Source organism: Hyperoodon ampullatus (assembly GCF_949752795.1).
Source record: "Hyperoodon ampullatus genome assembly, chromosome: 10".
In the NCBI taxonomy this organism is placed as follows: Eukaryota; Metazoa; Chordata; class Mammalia; order Artiodactyla; family Ziphiidae; genus Hyperoodon; species Hyperoodon ampullatus.
Window position 1 is genome coordinate 48,747,702 of NC_136923.1, and position 23,250 is coordinate 48,770,951.

Sequence of the window (23,250 nt, forward strand, 5' to 3'; positions counted from 1 at the left end):
CGGTTAGTACCTCCCTGCAAGCTAATAATGATCTTCCAAATAAACTGAGCAGGGAGAGAAGAGCCCGCCCCTACCCTCAGGAACTCTCCTCTCAGGGAGAGAGGAGGTGGAGCCCAGGGCCTGGCCCAAAGATTTCCAGGTCTGACCAGTGGATGAGGAGTCCTGGGCCCTGCCTCGGGGAGCCCCCATGCTGGCTGATTTCTGAACTGGCAGGATGTGCAGTCTTATCAAGTGTTAAACTCATTTATTCATTGACTACCCGGTACAGGGAGTGCTGGTGCCATCACGTTAGGTGCGGGGAGTTGAGTGGGCCCCACAGGTAGCGTGGGAGCGTGGCCACCCAGACCCCAAGGCCTCATTCTGCAGCTGATGGCACGGGGCCCAGATACCCACGTAGGGTGACGCTGCTGAAGTTATATCCAACGACGGCCGTGGCCACAGCAAAGCTCAGGGCCGTGTAGAGCTCAGGGCCGGGCACAAAGGCTGCGGCCATGCCAAGGATGGTGAAGAGTAGCAGCTGCACCAGGATAGTGGCCTTGCGGCCAATCCTGGGGTAAGAAAGGGGCAGGTTGAGGAGGGAGTCTGTCTGAGGGGAAGGAGGGAGACCCAGCCCCCGGCCCTGCCCTGGGTGCTCTGTCTGCGGGAGGGTGCAGGGCCCCACCTGGGAGCCCCATTGCGGGGAGACAGGGCCTTACCTGGGGACCAGTGAGAGGGGCACGTGGTGGGGAGGAACCAGACCCTGGGCCAGGAACCCAAGAGCGTGCTGGGTTGGGGGAGCTGGTCAAGGTTCTTACCAGTCACAGAGGGGCCCGACGATGAGCGCCCCAGTGAGAAGCCGAGCCAGGTCCACCAACTGGGAGGTGTCCTTCGACGCTTCTGACCACAGACCAGGTTCAGCTGAGGCAGACACATGCAGATGTGAGTCTAGGGGCAGCGAGGGCGAGTCCTTTACCAGCCAGCCCACCCACCACAAACCTCTCAGGACAGAGATGGGGCAGGCAAGGCATCCCAGGGCACCAGCGTGAACTCAGGGTGCACAACACGATACTTAGAGGTGTAAAGGGAAACACTGTGACCCTCAACATCTGCTTCATATCAAACTACCAGCTCCAGATGGTTCATGCAATTCTTTTCAGTGACATCGTATCTGTGTGAAGTTGTGTTTTTGGCAGTTACTATGAAAAAAAGCAAGCACCATGTGAAACTCAATGTGGAACAGAAAATGAGGGTGGCGGGGTTCAAGGATCAAGACGTTTTGCATTCCCAATACATCCTATTAGGAAGTAATTGCACGTTAGGATGAAATAAAAGTGTTTTCTTTTGATTCATGTGTATTTTTTTAAAACAGCTACTGAGTTATTAGTACATAAATCCTTCTTAAGTTGTTTGTTTTTGCTTTTGTCATTGTTGTTGTTTTGGGCTGCACTACGTGGCATGTGGGATCTCAGTGGGATCATGTGGGATCCCTTAGAGCAGGGATCGAACCCGTGCCCCCTGCAGTGGAAGCATGGAGTTTTAACCACTGGATCGCCAGGGAAGTCCCCCTTCTTAAATTGTTTGGAACAAATTACTTAATAGGTGGAACTTTTAGGTATTTTTTTGGCCTGGAGATGCCATGTAAAATTATTGACCCACTAAGAATGTACAGTTTGGGAACCTCTGACAGTCATTAACTGCTTCTTCCTGACAAATGGGGCCTCTTTCCCACAACCATGGCACCCCTGTGACCTGCTTGGGCCTTTCCAACTTTTCCCAACTGGCTGCAAAACCCCCCTGAAACTCCCATCATTCACAGGCAGTCAGAATCCTAAGGAGCCCACACACACTCCTTGAGGAAAGAGATTAGGATGGAGGAATGTGCAGGCCTGCACACACGCGGACACACACACAGACACATACACACACGATGTGAGGGGGACAACCCACCTGGAGATTCACAGAGAGAACTTGACAGACTGGGAAACCAAGTGATGAAAATATGGGTGTCCACACAAGTCTGTACACTTGTCTACTGCAATGTGCACATAACAATAAGTGCATGTGACTGATATTCCCCACCTCCATCTGTGGGTCCCGCAGTGAGTTTTATGCCCCTCTGCACATAGCTCAGCTCCATGTTTATGAGGGTATCATGACACATAAGCTGTTCTCCAGAGCTCACAGAGGTAGCTTCACAACAATATTAATGCTTTTTAAAAAAAAAATAATAATAATTAATTAAATTTTTGGCTGCGTTGGGTCTTTATTGCTGCGTGTGGGCTTTCTCTAGTTGCGGCAAGCTGGGGCTACTCTTTGTTGTGGTGCATAGGCTTCTCATTGCGGTGGCTTCTCTTGTTGTGCAGCACAGGCTCTAGGTGCGTGGGCTTCAGTAGTTCTGGCATGTGGGCTCAGTAGTTGTGGCGCACGGGCTTAGTTGCTCCACGGCATGTGGGATCTTCCCAGACCAGGGATCGAACCCGTGTCCCCTTCATTGGCAGGCAGATTCTCAACCACTGCGCCACCAGGGAAGCCCCTGTTAATGCTTTTTGAGCACTGACTCTGGGTTGGGTAGTGCGCCAAATGTTTTACATCCATTATCTCATTTAAAATTTATTTATTTATTTATTTATTTATTATTATTTTTTTGGCTGCGCCGGGTCTTAGCTGTGGCACACGGGATCTTCATTGCAGCATGCAGGATCTTTAGTTATGGCATGCTGACTTCTTAGTTGTGGCATGTGGACTCTTAGTTGTGGCATGCAGACTCTTAGTTACGGCATGCATGCGGGCTCTAGTTCCCTGACCAGGGATTGAACCCGGGCCCCCTGCGTTGGGAGCGTGCAGTCTTACGCACTGGACCACCAGGGAAGTCCCATCTCATATAATTCTGACAACGATCCTTGACTTATTATTATATTCCCCCAGGGGTCCCCAATCCCCGGGCTGCAGACCGGTACCAGTCTACAGCCTGTTAGGAACCAGGCTGCACAGCAAGAGGTGAGCGGCGGCGAGCAAGCGAAGCTTCATCTGCTGCTCCCCATCACTCCCCATCACTCGTGTTACCGCCTGAATCATTCCCCCAACACCCTCCGCCCTGTCTGTGGAAAAACTGTCTTCCACGAAACCGGCCTCTGGTGCCAAAAAGGTAGGAGACTGCTTTATTCGTCTAAGGTAGAAGAGGTTAAACAGCTAGTCCTGGCAGTGACTGAAACTGGATGGCAGTGAGTGAAACTGAGGGAAAGCTAAGGTAATGTTTCCTGAGTGAAGGAATGAGTGAATGAATGAGGGAAGGAACTAATACCTTCGGTCAGATGAGTAGCCAATCTCCATTAGTTAACTAACCTTTAGCAAAAAATTAACCAACTCAGGAGACAGCATTTTGCTCCTAGTTCTGTCCTGAAGGACAACTGTTAATTTTCTTTTTCTTTTTTAAAATTAATTAACTTTATTTTTGGCTGCGCTGGGTCTTCATTGCTACCCTCAGGCTTTCTCTGGTTGTGGTGAGCAGGGGCTACTCTTCATTGCAGTGCGTGGGCTTCTCATTGCGGTGACTTCTCTTGCTGTGGAGCACAGGCTCTAGGGCATGCGGGCTTCGGTAGTTGTGGCACGCGGGCTCAGTAGTTTTGGCTCGCGGGCTCTAGAGCGCAGGCTCAGTAGTTGTTGCGCACAGGCCTAGCTGCTCCGCGGCATGTGGGATCTTCCTGGACCAGGGCTCGAACCCGCGTCCCCTGCATTGGCAGGTGGATTCTTAACCACTGAGCCACCAGGGAAGTCCAACAACTGTTAATTTGATAAGAACTTTAAATATATATCAAATGATGAATGGATTGCCCCTGAGAATGAAGTGCAGCAGGACCAGGTACTTGAACTTGTTGTTCCACCCAGTTCTATCCTGTTTGCTTTTTGTCTAACCACCACAGATTGCTTTGTAGTTAAACACTATTTAAAATAAATAATAATGAACAAAGGTCTGCTGCTGTCAGCCTCTGGAGTCAGAACTGAGTCACTCTGTGTGAATCTGAATCTGTTAGCTGATCTGGTGGTGTCTAGGTTTCCCAAGTACAAAATGGGGATGAAATACATTCCATAGTATCGCCAGATAGGATTAAAGGAATTAACACATATAGCATGCTTAGCACAGTGGCTGTGCTAGGTCAGCAAATGTTAGCTCAGCTGAGGCTGTACTGGCCCCTGTGCCATGAAGCACACAGCTGGTGACACAGGCATCTCAGACACAAGGGGCGGTCATACTCTAAAGGCATGAGTGCTGAGCCATGGGACTCCTCCAAGGCTGCCACCCTTGCTTAGTGGACACCATTCACTACCTCCCTGTAGTTGAGATATCCCTTATCTTATCAAATCCTCATTCTAACTCCATGAAGGCTTATCATTCCCTCTGTTTTGCAGCAAAGACAGAGGCTTGGAGAGGTGCCAAGACCTACCCAAGTTCACGTGCTGGTGTCATGTTGCAGATGGAACAGAGATGAAGAGGGCTCCAACTTGGGACACCAGTTGTCAACCTTCCCAGCCCTAATGCCTACAGTGGAGGGTTCTGTCTGGGGCCTGCCACGATGGCCCACAGCATCCCACCCCCATTTCCTGGAGCAAGACCCATCACATCTCCCTTCCACTGTTCCAAAACCATCAATGACTCCCTTTGGTCTCTAGGAGACAGCCCCAATTCCTCAGCACTGAATCTGAGACCCTTTAAGAGTTGGCTCTTGCCTTTTCTCAACCCCTTTTGTATGTCAGAATTGCTCACAGAGGCCAGGCATTCTCATGCTCCAGACCCTAGAAATGGCTATTCTCTCTGCTTCCCCTTCCCTCCCATTGCTTCCTTCTGTGGTCCCAGGACGGATCACACTGTTGTTGTTGTTCACGGATGGTCTAGTTGCCTCCCTATTCAGAGGTTCGTGTGGACAGGGCTGGGAGTCATTTTCTCTTTTACCAAGGACGGGCACCCAGGAAATGCTGGACAGGTAGGCTGGGAAGGAGAAATGTACTCTGTCCCTCATGAGCACACTGCCTATAAGGAAATATAATTCTTTTCCTCTTAAATTCGGATTGTTTGTATTTCACTTTGCATATGCAGTTGCTGGTTATAATAAGGAAACTTGGGATGTGCCCTCAGAGGAGTCCTCAGTCTGTAGCAGAACCCCTGCTTGTTGACTGGAAACCAAGGTGGATACCTCACACAAGGTAGCCCCAGAGTTTGGGGTTGTCACGTGGTTCAGGGCACAAAGTACCAAAAGTGTACATTGCCCTGAGAGTCGCAGTTCTTGGGAGGGTGGGTCCCTGGGAGCCTGTCAGGGAAAGGCCGGAGGTCCAAGGTCCCACCCCAGGGTCAGCAAAGACTAAGTTGGTGACTGAGGATAAAGAGAGAGGCCCCCAATCCTTGAGAACGTCCCATTCATTCCCATAACCTGCCCAGCCCTATCCCAGGCACACCAAGTTCCTGCTGCTTCCCAGACACATCACCTGCTTCCTGTTGCCAGGCCTTCCTTTTGCTATTCTCTGTCTACAAAGGCCTTCCCCTCTTTCTCCATCAACCTTATTCTGGCCCCTGGTGCCCAGCTCACATACCAACTCCTTCAGGGAGTTGCCTGCCCATTCCCTCCCCAGGAGGAAGCAAATTCTAGCCTTAGAGTCCATCTAGCCCTTTGTCCCTCTACAAGGAGCCCAGATGTTCTCAGAGAAGGTGAATAGGGTGCCTCTGTTCTCTGTTCCTTGTGTAGTTAATACTCAGAAGCTGTTGGCTGAATATAATTGCATGAACAGTCCAGCAAAGGCTGTGCACAAGACCTAGAGTTGGCTCCAAGCACTCTGGAAGTCTGCCTGGGCTCTAAGGATGGTGACATCTGGCCAGATGGGCAGGGAGTTTATGAGCACATGTAGAGGAAGACACCTCCACAACATCTAAGGACCGATGAAGACCAGACCTATCACGGGTGGGATACTGGGGAGATGATGGAGGGGGCACTGAGGGTCAGACTGGCCTAGGCTGGGCTAGATCCAGGGGCTGGCAGAGTTCAAAGGTGACCTACTCCCCCTGTGGGGTGGAATGAGGGGGAGGGTCAGGAAGAAGGTAGGAGGACACATCCTCAGGCTGCCACGGTTCTGGAGGCAGGTATATGGTCACATATTAAGAAGTGAATGTTTAGTCTCGGGGCTCAAATTGCCCTCCACAGAGGTTCAGGATTTGCCACCATTAAGGTGAGAGCTGCACAGATCCCCAACCCCTGCCCCTCAGGTTTCTGGACTATCTGTGCTCTTTCCCATGCCTGCAGGGAACTGGGCAGCAGGTGCCCCGAATGAGAGAGTCCCAGCTCCACCATCAAGTCTTTTTTTTGTTTGTTTTTGTTTGTTTGTTTTTGCAGTACGTGGGCCTCTCACTGCTGTGGCCTCTCCCGTTGCGGAGCACAGGCTCCGGACGCGCAGGCTCAGCGGCCATGGCTCACGGGCCCAGCCGCTCGGCGGCATGTGGGATCTTCCCAGACCGGGGCACGAACCCGTGTCCCCTGAATCGGCAGGCGGACTCTCAATGACTGAGCCACCAGGGAAGCCCCACCATCAAGTCTTTATGTTGCGCTCGCCAAGTCATCTCCCCATTCTGTGCTCAACCCCACTGTCTGGGAAGCAGCCTTTCTTGCTCTGAGGTGGTTGGAGTGGGGAACTTTCTATTGATCTGCCAGGGTCCCTCCTAAGAGAAGGGAGTTAGCAGGAGCAATTGCCCAGTTGTGTGCAGGACAAGTCCTAGAGTCCTGGGTGTCCTTCAGGATCTAAGAGGCAGGCAGGCAGGAAGAGATCTAGAGAGAGAGGCTGAAGGCAGGAAGCTCAAGGCAAGCAAGCAGGAAGGCAGACAAGTGGACAGGGAAGGGGTAGTATCAGAGGGTTAGTTAAATGCGGAAGATAGGTAAGCAGGCAGACATGCAGAGGTGGACGGAAAGACAAAGGCAAATGGACAGGCAGATGGGAACACGGGGGAGAGAGAGAGAGAGGCATGAGGACAGGAGAACAGGAGAGACAAGAAGGAGGGCCACTGGGCAGACAGGCAGAGGGACAGATAAAAGCACAGGCAGAGATGAATGGACAGATGGACAGACACCCTGGACAAAGGAAATGGATGGAGAGGTAGATGAGCCAACAGGCAGAGGACAGAGAGCAAAACAGGCGGATCCACCGTCATTCGGGCATGGGGTGCAGGGGCAGCCACAGAGGCAGCCACACCAGAGACCGAGGGCACGGGGTCGGGCAGATGAGCCGACCAACTCAAAAGAGGTGGAAAGATAGGCCAAAGGGCAGCCTTACCTCATTCTTTAGGGATGGGGGCCTCCTGCAGGATAGACCCAGCCTGCCTCGCAAGGTTGCGTCTCACTGAAGCTGTGGCTGAGGATGTCCTCCAGGCTGGCACCGTCAGGGGGTGGCCGGAACAGGAGGCAGGGCTCAGGGCTGCCTGCAGCATCCACAGGCACGCTCAGCACCGGCTGCTCAGCAGCGCTCAGGGTCAGAGTCCGGTTCTTGACCCAGGCCACTGAACAGTGGTGGGCCTCATCCAGGACCGTGAAGACCTGGGTGAACATGCAGAAGGCAGTCAGGAAGTTGGGGACACTCAGCAGTATCAGCAGCTGTACCTGGAAGCCACCAAAGCTGCCAATGTCAGCCGGGACCTGGGCAAAGGGAGCCACGGTCACTGGTTACCGCCTCCTTAGCTGGGGCCACCAGACAGCTCTGCAGCTCGCTCTGGGGTACTGGCTCCTCGGGGCAGTGGCGGTGTTGTGTTAATGTTTAAAACAGCCTTGCCTGGCCCTACCTGTCACACCTCAGCTCCCCAACTCTGGTCTAGGAATGACAGAATATGATGAAAAAATAGTCCACTCTGACTTGGAGGATCCAAGGATGTTTTATGGACTGTGACAGGCACCACAAGAGGAACTTCTCAGGCCTAGCACACAGCAGTGAGCTTTAGCCAAAGGTGACATGGTACACAGTGACAACACCCCCTCTAACTGCAACATCCTCTACAATTCACAACAGTGCCAACCCCTCCCATTATGATAGAGTCCAAATTCTGAGAGTAATGTCTGCACTACAAGGCAGTTGCTACTACACTACACCGCGGGGGATAAGTCAGTGGAGCGGCAAGGACCCAGCCTGCACATTAACTTGGCCAACAGCCCAATCTGGTCTCAAGACCCTGAAGTTATTTTCTTCCGCAAGGTCTCTAGCATGTGGTGGTATGCAACAGCAGTTAATCCAAGGGTAGTATGAAGGTCAGGAGACCCACCAAGGGCATAAATGCCTTTCCTTTCAGCAGCAGAACCGGTGCATCTTGATCTCTATCTAATCAAGGAAGAAACCATTAACACCCTCCCAAGACAGAAACAAATGCAAAAGCTACCCAAGAGTAGCCCAACCACCCTGAGCAACCTTGGTGAGCACAGAGGGACAAAGGACAAAGCCCAAGCCCCCGCTGTGGAAGCCCCCCCATTTGGGGGTCAGTCCTATAACCCTGCTGGAGTCGAGGTTGGGATGGGGCACGGCATGGGGGCTGGCAGGTCAGGAGACTAACAGAAGGCAGGACCTCTGACAACAGGAACCTCCCAACGATGAAAGCCCCATCCTTTTCCCCTGGGGGAGTCTCACTGCAGGTAGACCCAGGGCTTGGAAGGCATCTAGTTCAATCATAGGAGGTGGGGAATGGCGGGATTAAATAGAGCATTAGGGAAAAATACACGCTTGGGTATCACATTCACATTCACATATTTGCTTGGTAAGCATCGGAAAGCCTTTTTGTTTTGATTTTGAAACACTTTGAGATAAGAGATGGGCAGAGGAGCACGGGTGAAGGGAAGGCAAGGCAGAAAGGTTGTGCAGGGCGGTTCCGGATACACTGTGCCTACATCCGAGGCCTGTTAATCATCAGCATGGAGAGAGGGTCCAGGTAGGGCAGACGCTGGAAGGCAGAGGCAAGGGTCCACAGCCCTGCCTATGGAGAGGACATTCCTCTCTGTCCCCTCCCAAACTCCCCACCAGGCTCCCCACTGTCCCCAGCCCCACTTCTTCTTCCTCACCCACCTCCCTTGCGTGTTCTCGTCCTCAGCATAACCTGCATTGAATTGCCAAGAAAGCAGACGCTACTAGCTGCTGCTGCTCACTTTGGCGTTCACATTATGGGGAAAACTGAGGTGGAGACAGGAGCCTGGGCTCAGTCCTCATCATCTTTTCACTCTCATCAGGGTAAGGATTTCAGCTCTAAGGCTCCAAGGGGACTGGAGGTAGGAGGCAGGAAGCTTGGTCTCCACCACTGATTCACTGTGATCCGCAGTCTGCTCCTTCTATCCCTCTGGCCTCTATTTCTGCATCTGTGTATAAGGAGAGCTTGAACTAGATGCTCTCTAAGGATTCTTCCAATTCTTGGTGTAGGATTCTAAAACACAGAATAGATAAATGATGAGGAGACGCTGATAGAAGAGTGAGACTCAACCAAAGACCTTCCATAGCTGTAACTATGATCCCCAAATGCCACTGGCTTCACTGCACTCCCAATTGCCCCAATCTTAATTTCTTGATTAACTTATCTGTTCTCCTAACCCTCCCCCCGACCCCACCAGTCTGCCAAAGGCTCCCCATGATGCTTCAAAGCCAAAAACTGGCTCCCTTCTTTGAGGGAGTCCTCCCAGGAATACTGTAACCCCAGGGACCTGTGGTCTCACTGACCTGGGAGGATGAGCTCAAAGGAGCATATGTGCTGCTCTCTGGCGTCCCCGAGCAGTCTGGTCACATCCACTGTCCTCTAGGAGACTGCAGGGTAGGACGGGGCTGCCTCTGGCCCTTCAGGGAGAGCCTACAGCCTGTCTCTCCTCTTCCCCTCCTTGTACCTGCCTTCAGTAAAGGGCAAAACTAAGACCAAAGAGAGGTGTAACAAGAGTGTTCCAACCACTGGAGCTAAGTTGAATGGACACACATCCCTGGCAATCAACTGTCCACGGGGTAGAGGGCGGTGTTTGTGTGTATGGTGCGGGGAGGGGAAGGTACTCCCCAAACATCACCTACAAGGATGCACTGGATGGTATCTCCAACCTCTTCCAAATTTGAGAACGACTAGTAGATAAAAACAGAGGATAGGAGTTCTGGTTTCTGGTCCAGGATGTAAACAGCTTGGAAATTGTCACTGTGTTCTAGCAGGTAAAAAGCTGAACAAACTGAAAAATCAACAACTCTTCTGCCAGAGAAGTGAGGTCACAGGGCAAACTGCTATCCCTTGAATTGGAGCTAGACAGGTAAATACAGAGAATTATAACTTCTTGGAGCAGAAATCCACAAACTCAAACTTCCACAGGAACCAGTATCACAGTAGGAAAATCCGACTGTAATTGACAGACTGCTTGGGGGCTCAGGGTAGATAAGGTGAGAACAGCCAACACAGTGTTGGAGAAGAACAGAGATGCAGGACTGAGAATACCTGACTTCAACCTTGACTATAAAGTACTCAAGGCTGTGCGGTACTGGCAAAAGATTACACACATAAATCAATGGAACAGAATAGAGAGCCCAGAAAGAAACTCACAGATTCAATTGATCAAAGAGCAAAGTGCAATACAACACAACAAATGGTGCTGGAACAACTAGACATAATAAAGTGAATTTTTGTTTCCTAGTGCATATAAACGTTATGTTTAGGGACTTCCCTGGTGGCTCAGTGGTTAAGAATCCGCCTGCCGATGCAGGGGACATGGGTTCGAGCCCTGGTCAGAAGATCCCACATGCGGTGGAGCAACTAAGCCTGTGTGCCACAACTACTCAGCCCGCGCTCTAGAGCCCGTGAGCCACAACTACTGAGCCCGTGTGCCACAACTATTGAAGCCTGCGCGCCTAGAGCCGGTGCTCCGCAACAGGAAAAGCCACTGCAATGAGAAGCCCGTGCACAGCAACGAACAGTGGCCCCTGCTTGCTGCAACCAGAGAAAGCCCGTGTGTAGCAATGAAGACCCAACGCAGCCAAAATATAAATAAATAAAATTTTAAAAAAGTTATGTTTATACTGTAGTCTCCTAAGTGTGCAATAGTATTCTAAGAAAACGATGTACATACCTTAATTTAAAAGTACTTTATTGCTAAAATATGCTAACTATCATCTGACAACAAAGGGTTGCCACAAACCTTCAATTTGAAAAAAAAATGCAATAATTGTGGAGCAGAAATAAAGCAAACTGCAATAAAACAAAGTCTGCCTGTATACAAAGAACACTTAAAACTCAACAAGAGAACAACCTGATTAAAAGTGGGCAAAAGACCTAAAGAGACACCTCGCCAAAGAATATATACAGATGGCAAAGAAGCATATGAAAAGATGCTCAACACAGTCATCAAGGAATTACCAATTAAAATAGGATACCACTACACACCTAGCGGAATGGCCCAAATCTAAAACAGTGACGATGCCAAGTGCCAGCGAACACGTGGAGCAACAGGGACTCTCATTCACTGCTGGGAATGCAAAATGGCACAGCCACTTTGGAAGACAGTAGGTGGTTTCCTAAAAAACTAGACCTACTTTTACCATACAATCTGCCATTGGGCTCCTTGGTAATTTACCCAAAGGAGTTGAAGCATACCCACATAAAAACCTGCACACAGATATACAGCACTTTATTCATAACTGTCAAAACTTGGACACAGCCAGGAAGTGAATGGATTAATAAACTGTGGTATATCCAGACACAGAATATTAGCACTAAAAAGAAATGAGCCATCAAGTCACAAAAAGACATGGAGAGACCTTAAATGCATATTACTATGTGAAAGAAGCAGTTTTGCAAAGGCTACATATTGTATGATTCTAACTATATGACATTCTGGAAAAAGCACAACTTTGGAGACACTGAAAGGATCAGTGGTTTCTAGGGACTAGAGGGGAGGGAGGGATGAACAAGAAGGGCACAGAGGATTTTGGGGCAGTGAGACCATTCTCTCTGAGACCATAACGATGGGTACATATCACTGTGCACTTGTCCAAACCCATAAAATATACAACAGCAAGAGTGAACGCAAATGTATACTATGGACTTCGGGTGACAACGAAGTGCCAGTGTAGGTTTATTGATTGTAACACATGTACCACTGCAGTGCAGGATGCTGAGAGTGGGAGAGGCTGTGCGTGTGGGGGAGGTCTGGGGGTATATGGGAACTCTGTGTACTTTCTGTTCAATTTTGCTATGAAACTAAAACTGCGCTAAAAAAATAAAGTCTACTTTAAAAAAGAGAACAACAAAAAATGTGGGGTAGGTGAGCTGACCCACAGGAGGAATCCATGAACTGTTGCACTGAGCATGGCTACTATGAATAGGCAGAGGTGAGGAATCTGGCTTCTGGACAAGACTGGGTCTTGACAGAGATTATGGGCAAGTGGAGAGGCTCTGTTTACTCTTGCCCCTGCTCTTATCCCCACATACATCATGGTCACTTTTGAGTAGCCAGCACCTCCCCTCCGTCCCCACAATAGTCAGAGTCCACGCTTACAACCTGCTCATCTTGAAAGCAAATTCAATCAGCTATGATACCATCAATTTCAAGGGCCCAGGACCTGAGGCCTGAATTACCGGGACCCACACAAAAGCAGTCCTGTCATGGCTCAAAGACCACCTTCTGTTGGGAAGGAGTTATGATCAGGGAGGTTACTTATCCAGGAGGTGGAGGAATACAGAGGGGCCTAGAATCTTACACGAAACCTCACCATTTCAATATCAAAGCCAAATGGGAACAAGTTCAGCCCTGCTCTAAACTTTCCACAACGGATTCCCAAGGGCTTGAATCTGGCATCTTTCCCCCGCCCAATAGCATGAGCAGAATTAAACAGAAAAGATCAATGCAAAGAGTTCCTTATCCCACTCTATCAAATTTCCTTGGGCAGATCTCTCTCTCTTTTGGGATTTCAGTTTCCCCACTTGGTTTTAAGCTGTTCTAATTTGTAGACTAATACACTTTTTAGGGAAAAGTGCACCTTGGCTTTTCTCTATTTGCATGAAAAATTAAAGTTAGTAGTGACCTCCTGACCCACTTCCCACTGGCCCCACCAACAGTCACCAAAGTGAAGCATCCTTACACCACCACAGACAATTTATTCTTTATTGATTAAAAATGAATGAAACATGCAGCAAAGTACAAAGTCAAAAAAATAAAAATAAAAATAAAAGGGAGGGGGAAGTCAAATATTTTACATCTTCCATAATCTAGCATACATCATAAGGAGGAACCTCCATTTATTGATACACCATTATTCTATCCTCCAGATTATTAGAGTATCAGCTGGCTCTATGATTTGGTTCACAACTTAAGCAAAAAACCCAAACAAATCCATTAGTCATTTAGAAAGACCATACATTTCACAAATAGCATTGGCACATGTTACCTTGTGCTAAGTTAGTCCCTCCCCCAGGGACCAGGGAATCCTGGGGATCCAGGGAGAGAGGTGTATCCTGAATCACCCCTCCTGGGAAGGAGCAAGACTGCTCACTAGGTCACGTGCTGTCTCACCTGCAAAGTTCCTGTTCACTCATTTTTTTTCAGCATCACTGCACAAGCCAGCAAAGGGAGTCCACCATACATCAAGCAGAAGAAGAAATAACACTGTCCTGGGGCTTGGTGTCTGACTCCTAATTCCCAGGAGGGCAAAAGATGAATGGAAAAGAAAGAGAAAGCCCCAGCCCACTTCTACTGTCATGCCTGTCCCACTGCAGTTCAAAGGTAATGGCCGGCTGGAGAAATTGAACAGGGAGATGGGTTGCTGCTTACTTCCAGCTTGGGTTCTCGACCACCTCCAAATAAAAACTAGAATAGAGTGATGCCACCACCCTTTGGATTCAGAAATAAGTAGACTATGATGGGCTTATCTGAAACCAAAACACAGACTCTAAGGTAAGCCACTAGTCTTGTGCCAAAAGGGACGCTACATTTTTTCATAACTTATTCCTACCTTCCTGTCCTTGTTCCCCCAACCCTCTTCTAAAAAAAGAAAGAAAAAAACAAGGAAAAAGAAAAGCTAAATATTTGTCCAGTAAGCTGATCAATCTTTTCTGTCTCCAGGCTCAGCAGGCTCCCTCCTTTTACCAATCCTGCTGGGACCTTGGGCTTTGGTGTCCGATCCTCTGATCTCCTTTCCTCCCAACCCCCATCCCAAAGCATCCCCTCCCTTCCTCTCCAACACCCATCCCTTTCCCAACATGCCTTTGTATCCAGGGCAGGTGCAGAAAGCCCATGACTAAAACTACAAGCTCAGAATGAAACAAAAACTATAATAAGTTAGTTGTGGAGAAAGCTTTCAGAAGTGCTCTAAGAGAAAACTAGGTAAAGCAATCCTTTTATTCACAGACCAACAATGCTGGAAAGGGCTCGAGTGATTCTATAAAGATGGGCCGAAGCCCATCTTTGTGTGTCATTTTAAGGCCAGATTGAGGATCCCTTTCATTTACAAAACTTGTTAGGGCTATCTGCAGTTAGACAAAGGCTGACTGTGAAACAGTAGGAAAAAAAGAAAAAATCAACGCCACGGATGATTCACATATTGCATTATGGTGCTCTTTTTTAAACCTAACGAATAATTTATATTATTTCTGTAGAAAATCAAATGAACACTGTCTACTCAAAAATCCTAAAAGTCACGGCACATGTGGTTTCACTTTCCATCTCGGGTCAGGTTCAGCACACAGGGACCCCCTCCAAAGGGTCAGTGCAGGAGAGGGAGCAGAAGGCACGCCTCTCTGGCCCAGTGCGAGTCTCCTTTATTGCTGTAGAAATCTCAGCCTTGCATTTCCTCATGACTTGGAGGCCAGGCAAATTGATTTTCATGGGAGGATCAAGGAGCAGTTTTTCTTCAATTGTTTTAAGATTTGAAAATAAATACTTCTGCAATGATATGAGTTATGATTTTTCCTGTTCAGAAACCACTGCTGGGGAAATTCTCCTTTACAAGCCATTACTTGATCTTTTCTCTAAAAACAGTCCAAAGTTCCACTTTGAAGGATCCGATGGCTGAAGTTCGATTACAGTCAGATGTTTTGCACCAGCTGAAGTTAAGGCTAGCAACCCTTTCTGGAGGGAGTAATGAAGAGGGGTGCCTGAGAGCAGCTTCAGCAAAACGCTTAGAAACATCATGAACAAAACAAGAACACAGTTTAGATTGCCTCCATCTGAGGCTGTGCTTCTTCCTAACAAAGGTTGTTGGAATTCACATCGGATACCAAAAACAAAAAACAAACAAACAAAAAAACCCCACTAAATTAAATTCTCTGGGCTTCAGCTAAACAACCAACTTTTAATTGCTACTTCAGTGGTAAAGGGATATGCCAAGATGCCCAAATCCTGTCAGGTGTGGGAGAACAAGCAGGATGAGGAAGCCCAAGATAGCTGCTACTTTCTACCCAGCACCATCACTGGAGTAAGGCAAGATGAGCTGATACACCTCCCTCCTGGGCCTTGAGGTACCCGGGCCACTTCTCAGATGGAGGAAGACAGGGGACACGTGCAGTAAGTTTACTAACGGAACTCTTTAAAGGGATGCTGGCCACTGGTGATCCAACTTTTCTTTCCCTGTGGGGAAAAGGGGGAATGATGGCAGGAAAAACATAAAGAAAGACCTCTAAAGCTCTTAGCTGGGAGGTTTGTTGCTGGGTTCTTTGGCAGTAGTGAGTTTAGGCCAACAGAAGCAACAGAGATACGCATGTGTGGAATCTCCTTAGGCCACCTCTTCCAAGGCTTTGTTTTAGCTGATGCTGAGCTGGGCAAATCCTATTAGTTTACCATCATCAGGAATATCCGAGCCTTCGACACCAGATGCCTAAGAACCAAACAAAATGAGAAGCTGTGGCTATTTATAAATAAAATTGCAGGCAGCAATGAAAATTGACATGGGGACTGTGGGAAAGAGGGCAGTGGGGGACAGGTCCCTGGGATACAAACAGGAGGCAGATAAAGGTGTAGGTGGAGTCTGGGTACAAAGGTGGAGTCAGATTGACCAGCAATCTCTCTTGAGGATAAATCGTCCAGGGCCTCGGGTAGGAGGCTTCCTGAGAGGGAGAGGGGAAGGGAAGCCAATGAAGGGAGGTATCAGCCCAGGGCACGGGGAGGTTAAACAAATACAATCCACCAGACTTAAATATTCTCATCACTCAGGGAATATGGAAGCTGGCCTGCAGAGGCTGCTGGTGTGTAAAACGTGAGATGGTTTAACAAAGAGGAAGGGATGAATACCAGTTTGAAAGTGACAGATCGATTTGACTGGGGTTCTTCCACAATTTTCTGCAAATTAGCTGCCACTGTAATCATACAAACAGAGAAAGTAATGAGAAGCTAAGTAAATCCACATTTCAACCACATTTTAACAACTTAAATGGTAGTTCACAATCTTCTATGTATAATCAAAATGGAAGCAGAAAGATAAATCGCTCCCTAAACACAAAGTGTTTTTAAAAGCAACTCCAAGTAGCACAAATAAATCTTATCATTGTCAAATTAACTTTCTTTTAACTTAGGAAAGATACTGGGGTGAAAGAGGTATGATGTGCCTATTCATGGGCCAGAAAGCCCTAGACTGGGAATCAGCCAACTATGTATGGCCTTCAGCCTGTTTCTGTTCTGCCTGTGAGCCAAGAAGAGTGTAAAAACAGAGACTGTACATGGTCCACAAAGCCTAAACTATTTACTTTACTATCTGGCCCTTTAAAACTCTGCTGACTTGTCCTAGGCAATGGTCTTTTCCTTCAGTAAAATGCACCTGTGGCCCGACTGTGCCTTTTCTTACTTCCTGCTTTTTTTAGGACTAAATCTGTAATGATTTTTGCTTAACTCTTAGCTCCAAAAGGATAGCGTTCATTCTCCAAAACAGATTAGATATGGCCAAGCTTACTCTAACCTGTAACTTTTGTCATCATTTCTACGATCTCCCAGAGACCTGGGTAAGTTTTCACTCCCTATCATTGGGGGTCACAAAGCAAACTCAGAAGTGAGATTTTCTTTTTTGTAAGGAAGGAACTGTCCCCAATACCTGTTATTTCAGCAAAGCCAAGAACCATTCCAAGAACCATTAGACCTACTCAGTGGAATCAAAGCCTGATTTTCTAGATCCTAAGTATACAAGCAGAGAGACGGTGACACAAAGGCAGAGAACAAAGTAGTTACCTATTACTAAATCCCTTCCATCGACGAGGCCAGCAGAAATGAGTTCCTGAGAGACACCCTCTGCTGTATCTGCAAGGACAAAGAAGAAGGTGCTCCGTTTCTTGTGCATGCATGTCCCTGCTAACATTCAGAGTGGGTGCTGGCACAGCCAGACCGAAGCTAGCCGTTAAATCCACAGAACCAAGATGGCGGGGGGGGGACTTCCTCCACATAAAGGTTTTTCCTCCCACCAGGATTATCTCAAGTGAGGGACTATCACAGGTCTAGGTAGAGGGCGGAACCTGTATCACCCAGATGGCAAATATCGGCTCAATGTAAAGATAACGTTCTAAATGATGGCGTACTTTAGATGGGTTCTTGCCTTTGTCGGAAGAGCACCTGATAGTGATGCTGCATAAGAAACTACTAGTCTGAGGGCAACCCTGGACACCAGCCCTATGAGCTCTGAGACGTGATGATGAGTGTATAACATCTCCAGGGCTAATAAAGCAAAATAATTGAGTCCCAATTAAATCTCTCTCTCTTTTTTTTTTTTGGCCACACCGTGTGGATTGTGGGATCTTAGTTCCCCAGCTGGGGATTGAATGTGTGTCCCCGGCAGTGAAAGCGTGGAGTCCTAACCACTGGATCGCCAGGGAATTGCCCCCATAAATCTTTTTTTTTTTTTTTTTTTTTGCGGTACGCGGGCCTCTCACTGCTGTGGCCTCTCCCGTTGCGGAGCACAGGCTCCGGACGCGCAGGCTCAGTGGCCATGGCTCACGGGCCCAGCTGCTCCGTGGCATGTGGGATCCTCCCAGAGCGGGACACGAACCCGTGTCCCCTGCATCGGCAGGCGGACTCTCAACCACTGCGCCACCAGGGAAGCCCGCCCCCATAAATCTTAAGAAAACAAACTGTAATCTCTTCTCTTTGGGGGTCATACTCCCAGTTTTTGGGGGGGTTTGTTTTTTTTTGCTAAAATAATTTTCTTTTTTATTCTGGTGGGTTTTCCTTCATATCTAATTATTATAGGCTGTACTGTCTGAGCAATGGGTATATAACTAGAAACTAAAAAGATGAGGACAGAGTACCATCAATGAACCTCATCTCCAACTGACTCCTTCCTGAGGCCTGAACACCGATCCCCTCAGAGGGAACGGGAGGACCTCTGGGGAGGGGCTGTGCACATACATTTGCCAAAGACCAGCGATTTGAATGAGTACCTTAAAATGTGACTCTGCCTGGCTTTAAAAAGGAAAACAGATACATCTCTGTACATGTGCATTTGTTCTCTGCATTTGAGTGAACTGCTCATGATACTGAGACAGCAGGAAGACTAAGCGTGGCACACAGGACAGATACCAGCTGACTGTGGGCCACTTCCTAAATACGAATCCTGAGTAACAAAGGCAAGAAGGAAAATAAGCCTTGTCCCTGGGAGAAGTTCACGGCCAGAAACTGCATGACAGGGCTCAGCTTTAGCTGGGAGGGAGGGGACTGGAAGCCTTACTGCTTCTTTAGTGTCACGGAGGACAACCACGGTCAGTGATAAGAGCAGGAACTCTGCGCTCCGACAGATCTGAGTCTGAATTCCAGCTACACCTCTTCTCAGCTGTGGGAACCACAACCAGTTACTTTCACTCTCTCTAAGCCTTGATTTCATCATCTATGCAGTGGGGACAATAATCTTTCCTTAGGGGGCAGTTTTGAGAATTTAATGAGATACTGATTAGCACAATGTCTGCCATACAGTAAGCAGTAAATTAGAGCTATATTCAGTGCTCTTTGTATTATACTAGGTTTTCTAAATGAGGCAGTAGTAAATAAACTGCATTTTAATTTTATTCATATGCCCCCCAAAACCTTTAGGCCAGGAACATTTTTATCACCCTTTAAGAGGAAAACGTATCTAGAGGACAGAAACTTCACACACATTTCCTTAAAATGACAAACGAGCAGTTATTTTGTTTTCAATGTTTTGATGCCTCACCTCTTCCAGGAGTAAATTCGAATCGAATATCATTTAGTTCTTTTTTTGAATTCCTATGAAAGAAAACAAAATGCATAAAATAAATTTCTGGATTTATGCATTCAGAGTCCGCCTACATGTATCAGGAAAGCTATGCCAAGAGAAGGATCTTTCTGTCCCATAGACTGTATGATTTGTCCTAATGAGCTCACACTGAGGGCTCAGAGCAAACAACTCAGAGTGATCATCTAATTGTTCTACAACCCTTTTAATTTATGTCCTTCACTGGTCAATATATGCCCATGCCCATCCTTATTCCCACTAAGATGATCATATTAGGCTAAGAGGAATATCTGTATGAGCACAGGGAGGTGTGATTAACATGATACAGGATGCCCTCTTCTTCCTTATCCCCACCCCACTCTTACCCCCCACACCCCTATGCCTAGGAGAGTACCTTGCCCACCACTGGTGATCAGTCTGACTAGACTCATAGAATGAAACACCTGATGCTCCCCCAAATTCCACAGGGGTTCAGAGGAGAAGGATAAAGAATATACAGATTGGGATAATGAGGAAAAACTTTAGAAGTAGTATTTTAGATAGGACTTAATGGATAGGATGGATTTGGGCAGGCAGAGAAGATGGGGAAAGAAATGGGGCCCATACTGGCAGCAGAGTTAATATAAGGCTCCAGAGATTAAAATGTGACTGGTGAAGGATAGTTACAGAGATTGCGCACCACACCAAGTACTGAGATTAACTAAGCTCCCTGGAGGTTCTGGTTAAAGATGGAGAAATTAGAATATTATGTCTAAAGGCAGACATGAGTGATTACTTAGGACCCAAATCCATTTTATCTAAACAGTTCAGGGAGCTTAGGTCTATCTGACACATACTTGATGTTACTGAAATTGTGCTTAAAATATAGTTATCCAAATCCAACACATCCTGCCCCACAGTGATTTTCTCCCTCACGTTGTCTCTCTGCACTTGTCTACACAGCTTCTGCATGTCTACTACTGACACTTGTTTTTAGCTATGGTAAGTACACAATACCAATCAACTTCCAGCATAGACTTGATTATTGCATTTCATTTTTTTTTCTCAGTATCTTAGCACAATAGCTAATAGTGCTGTACTTAGTCTGCTTAACATGTAATTGTTCCATCTATTCTTTCTGAAAGCTGAATAAAATTAAGGTCAAGTGTTCATTATCACTTTAGCGATGTGACTGTCATGCCAAGCACAAACACCTTCAAAGATAACAATATGCTAAACTGAACTGCCTAGTCATTTAACTTCAAAGTCCTCATAAGTGAGAATAAGAATCTAGCCTCCTCTTCCATAAACAAGTCTGGAACACAGTCCACTAAAAAGCACCCTTCAAAAAGCTAACTATAAAGCAGAAACTAACATACCATTGTAAAGCAATTATACTCCAATAAAGATGTTAAAAAAAAAAAAAAAGCTAACTACATCACTTACAAGGATCCTCTCCCCTCCTGAAGCACACGTCAAATAGAATTGTTATACTCTCTATTAACTGCTGTAAGTTTTCAAAACAAAATTTTGAAGAGAGACAAATAATATTCGTTGTGTACAGTTAAAATAGGATGAGATTACCAAGACACTGTATTAATTCAGAACTATTTGAGTCCAGATATACAGAGTAGGCTTCTATAAAGAAAAGGTAACCAGATCTGCTTTCTTCACATTTATGGCATAATTTCACTACTCTTAGTGGTAAAATCAAAACATTCCCCAGCCTTGCTGCCTCTACTCTAATTATGGTCGTACTGAGAAGATGACTAGGAATTCACAAGTGGAAGGAGGAATGAGTCAATGGTAATCCAGGTCCTCACACTACTGCTATTATTTCTGAGGGAAATAATACACCCACAAGCAAACACACACAATCCTATCCAGTCACTCTCAGGCATGACCTACTAGAAGGGGGAGTAACTTTCAAACAGAAATCAGCATATTCAGAGTATTCAGAAAACAACAACAACAAAATGTCTACTTACCGTAATCTTAGTACTAGACTGATTGGGATCTTGGTTTCTTGTGAACCTGCTCCTGAAGACAGAGCCTAAAGAAGCATTGAAAGGTATAAAGTCATTGCCTGGACTATTAAGCATGGAGGTGACTAATGCTCATCTGCAGAAGAATCGTCCACTTGGCATCAATTTTCTTCATCTCCAGGTGTGGCCATCCTAGTCCCTAGGACACTCCCTGCTGTGGGAGGACATGTACCACAAGGCAGCAACAAGAGCTGAATGTCAAACATAATGAGAAAGATAATTCTCAAACCCACACGAAATTCCATACACAGCCACATTTAATTTTGTATTTTTCAGACCTCTCTTCCTCTATATAAGTGTGAAGAACATGAAGCTGGGTTTTTCCCTTTAAAAAATCTGCCAGTGGCAACACATCTGCCAGTAAGGTCTAAACTGGCTACCCCTCACGAAACCACCCACCCTGGAGGTTCCAGATCTTTTATTTTTATTTAAAAAATTTTTAATTTTATTTATTTGGTTGCGCCGGCTCCTTAGCTGCGGCATGCAAATGGGACCTAGTTCCCTGACCAGGGATTGAACCTGGGCCCCCTGCATTGGGAGCATGGGGTCTTAACCACTGTGCCACCAGGGAAGTCCCTCCACATTTCTAATGACTAAACTAATCCTCTCTGAAAACCATACAGCTGTCCCTTGCTATACAGAGGATATACATTCTATTTAAGCCGTTTATAAAACAAATCCAATCTTTCCATCAGTTTTCATAAGACAGCTGTATCTTTTCCCATATGATGCGCAGAAATGGAAAACTTGGGCAAAGAAAAGGTTAAATGAAGTTAGAATGTGACTAACTGGAAGAGCTCAGAGCAGTGACCTCCAAAGGCAGAGCATCACTGGGATGCAGATGAAAACAGTGCCCCAGGGACGGGGCGTGGGGGACAACGCACCCTGGGTGAGACAGCCTTCCCCAGCGATCTGAGAGGGCGAGGGAGAGGGAGCGGGAGCCGTGGGGCGCCAGACCCCCCAGCGCTGGCCCTCCTGAGTGCAGGAGCCGCCGGGGCACTGAGCCGCCTCAGTGAGCAGAACCCCTCGCCTTCGCGTGAGGAAAAAAAAAAGCTGACAAGAAATTACCGCCCCCCCCCGCCAACTTTTGCTGTTTGAAATATTTCCATCATTAACTTATTTTGTTGCTTAATGAAACCTGTGTGATCTTTGTTAAACTCTCTTATCTGCATACATTTAAAACCGTGAAAACAGATTTCTAACTTGCTTCAAAATCTACCAGGACACCACCCTCGTGGCACCAGGCGGCGGTCCACGTTAGCCTCCGCCCTCTTCCTCCACCCGGAAGGCCGACCACCAAAGAAAGCACATCCCTGCTGTACCTGAGGCTCCGCGGGGGGCGGCAGGGAGACTTGAGTTGGCTGTGCAGTCATCTGCCCAGCTGGCTGAGGTAGATGAGCAGAAATCTGTTCTGGAACTTGGAGTAAAGTACCCACAGGATCAGTTGTTGAAAACAGCTGTAACAAAAACACACACACAGTGCTGCTTAAGCTGAGAGGAAAGGGAGGCGGGCCTGCTGACAGGCAAGCAGTGCCGCAGAGAGACTTTTTAAAGTAGTCCTTGTGTAGTGAACCAGCTCATCTCTACATCCCCACGACACCTATTTCAAATGGAAGTCAAATATCTCTATGCTTTTTAAATTAATTAATTAATTAATCTATTTATTTATTTTTGGCTGCTTTGGGTCTTCGTTGCTGCGTGCGGCCTTTCTCTGGTTGCGGTAAGCGGGGGGCTACTCTTCATTGCGGTGCGCGGGCTTCTCATTGTGGTGGCTTCTCCTGTTGCGGAGCACAGGGTTTTAGGCATGGGGGCTTCAGTAGTTGCAGCATGTGGGCTCAGTAGTTGTGGCTCGCCAGCTCTAGAGCGCAGGCTCAGTAGCTGTGGCGCACGGTATTAGTTGCTCCGTGGCACGTGGCATCTTCCCGGACCAGGGATCGAACCCGTGTCCCCTGCATTGGCAGGCAGATTCTTAACCACTGCACCACCAGGAAAGTTCTGCTTTTTTGTTTTTCAGAACTTTTTGAGGTGTAATTTACGTCCCATGATATTCACTGGTATCGCTGTT

At 47.4% G+C, this 23,250-nt stretch overlaps 2 protein-coding genes across 2 annotated transcripts in view; both read right to left on the minus strand.

Moving 5' to 3' along the window:
• Nucleotides 1–355: 355 nt before the first annotated feature.
• SLC22A13 (solute carrier family 22 member 13) lies at nt 356–15,125 on the minus strand (the record flags this gene model as incomplete). Its single annotated transcript, XM_079712616.1, is given in 6 exon segments — nt 356–548; nt 795–870; nt 873–897; nt 7,288–7,304; nt 7,307–7,669; nt 14,954–15,125. Coding segments are annotated over 6 exon segments (846 nt in total).
• Nucleotides 15,126–15,735: 610 nt separating this feature from the next.
• Nucleotides 15,736–23,250, minus strand: part of OXSR1 (oxidative stress responsive kinase 1) — a gene marked incomplete at both ends in the record, with an annotated part of 100,545 nt that continues 93,030 nt past the window's right edge. Inside the window, 6 exons of the mRNA XM_079712296.1 lie at nt 15,736–15,810; nt 16,224–16,288; nt 17,151–17,219; nt 19,120–19,172; nt 21,129–21,193; nt 22,508–22,642. Coding sequence (XP_079568422.1) covers nt 15,736–15,810; nt 16,224–16,288; nt 17,151–17,219; nt 19,120–19,172; nt 21,129–21,193; nt 22,508–22,642 — 462 coding nt within the window. The remainder of the gene's footprint in view (nt 15,811–16,223; nt 16,289–17,150; nt 17,220–19,119; nt 19,173–21,128; nt 21,194–22,507; nt 22,643–23,250) is intronic.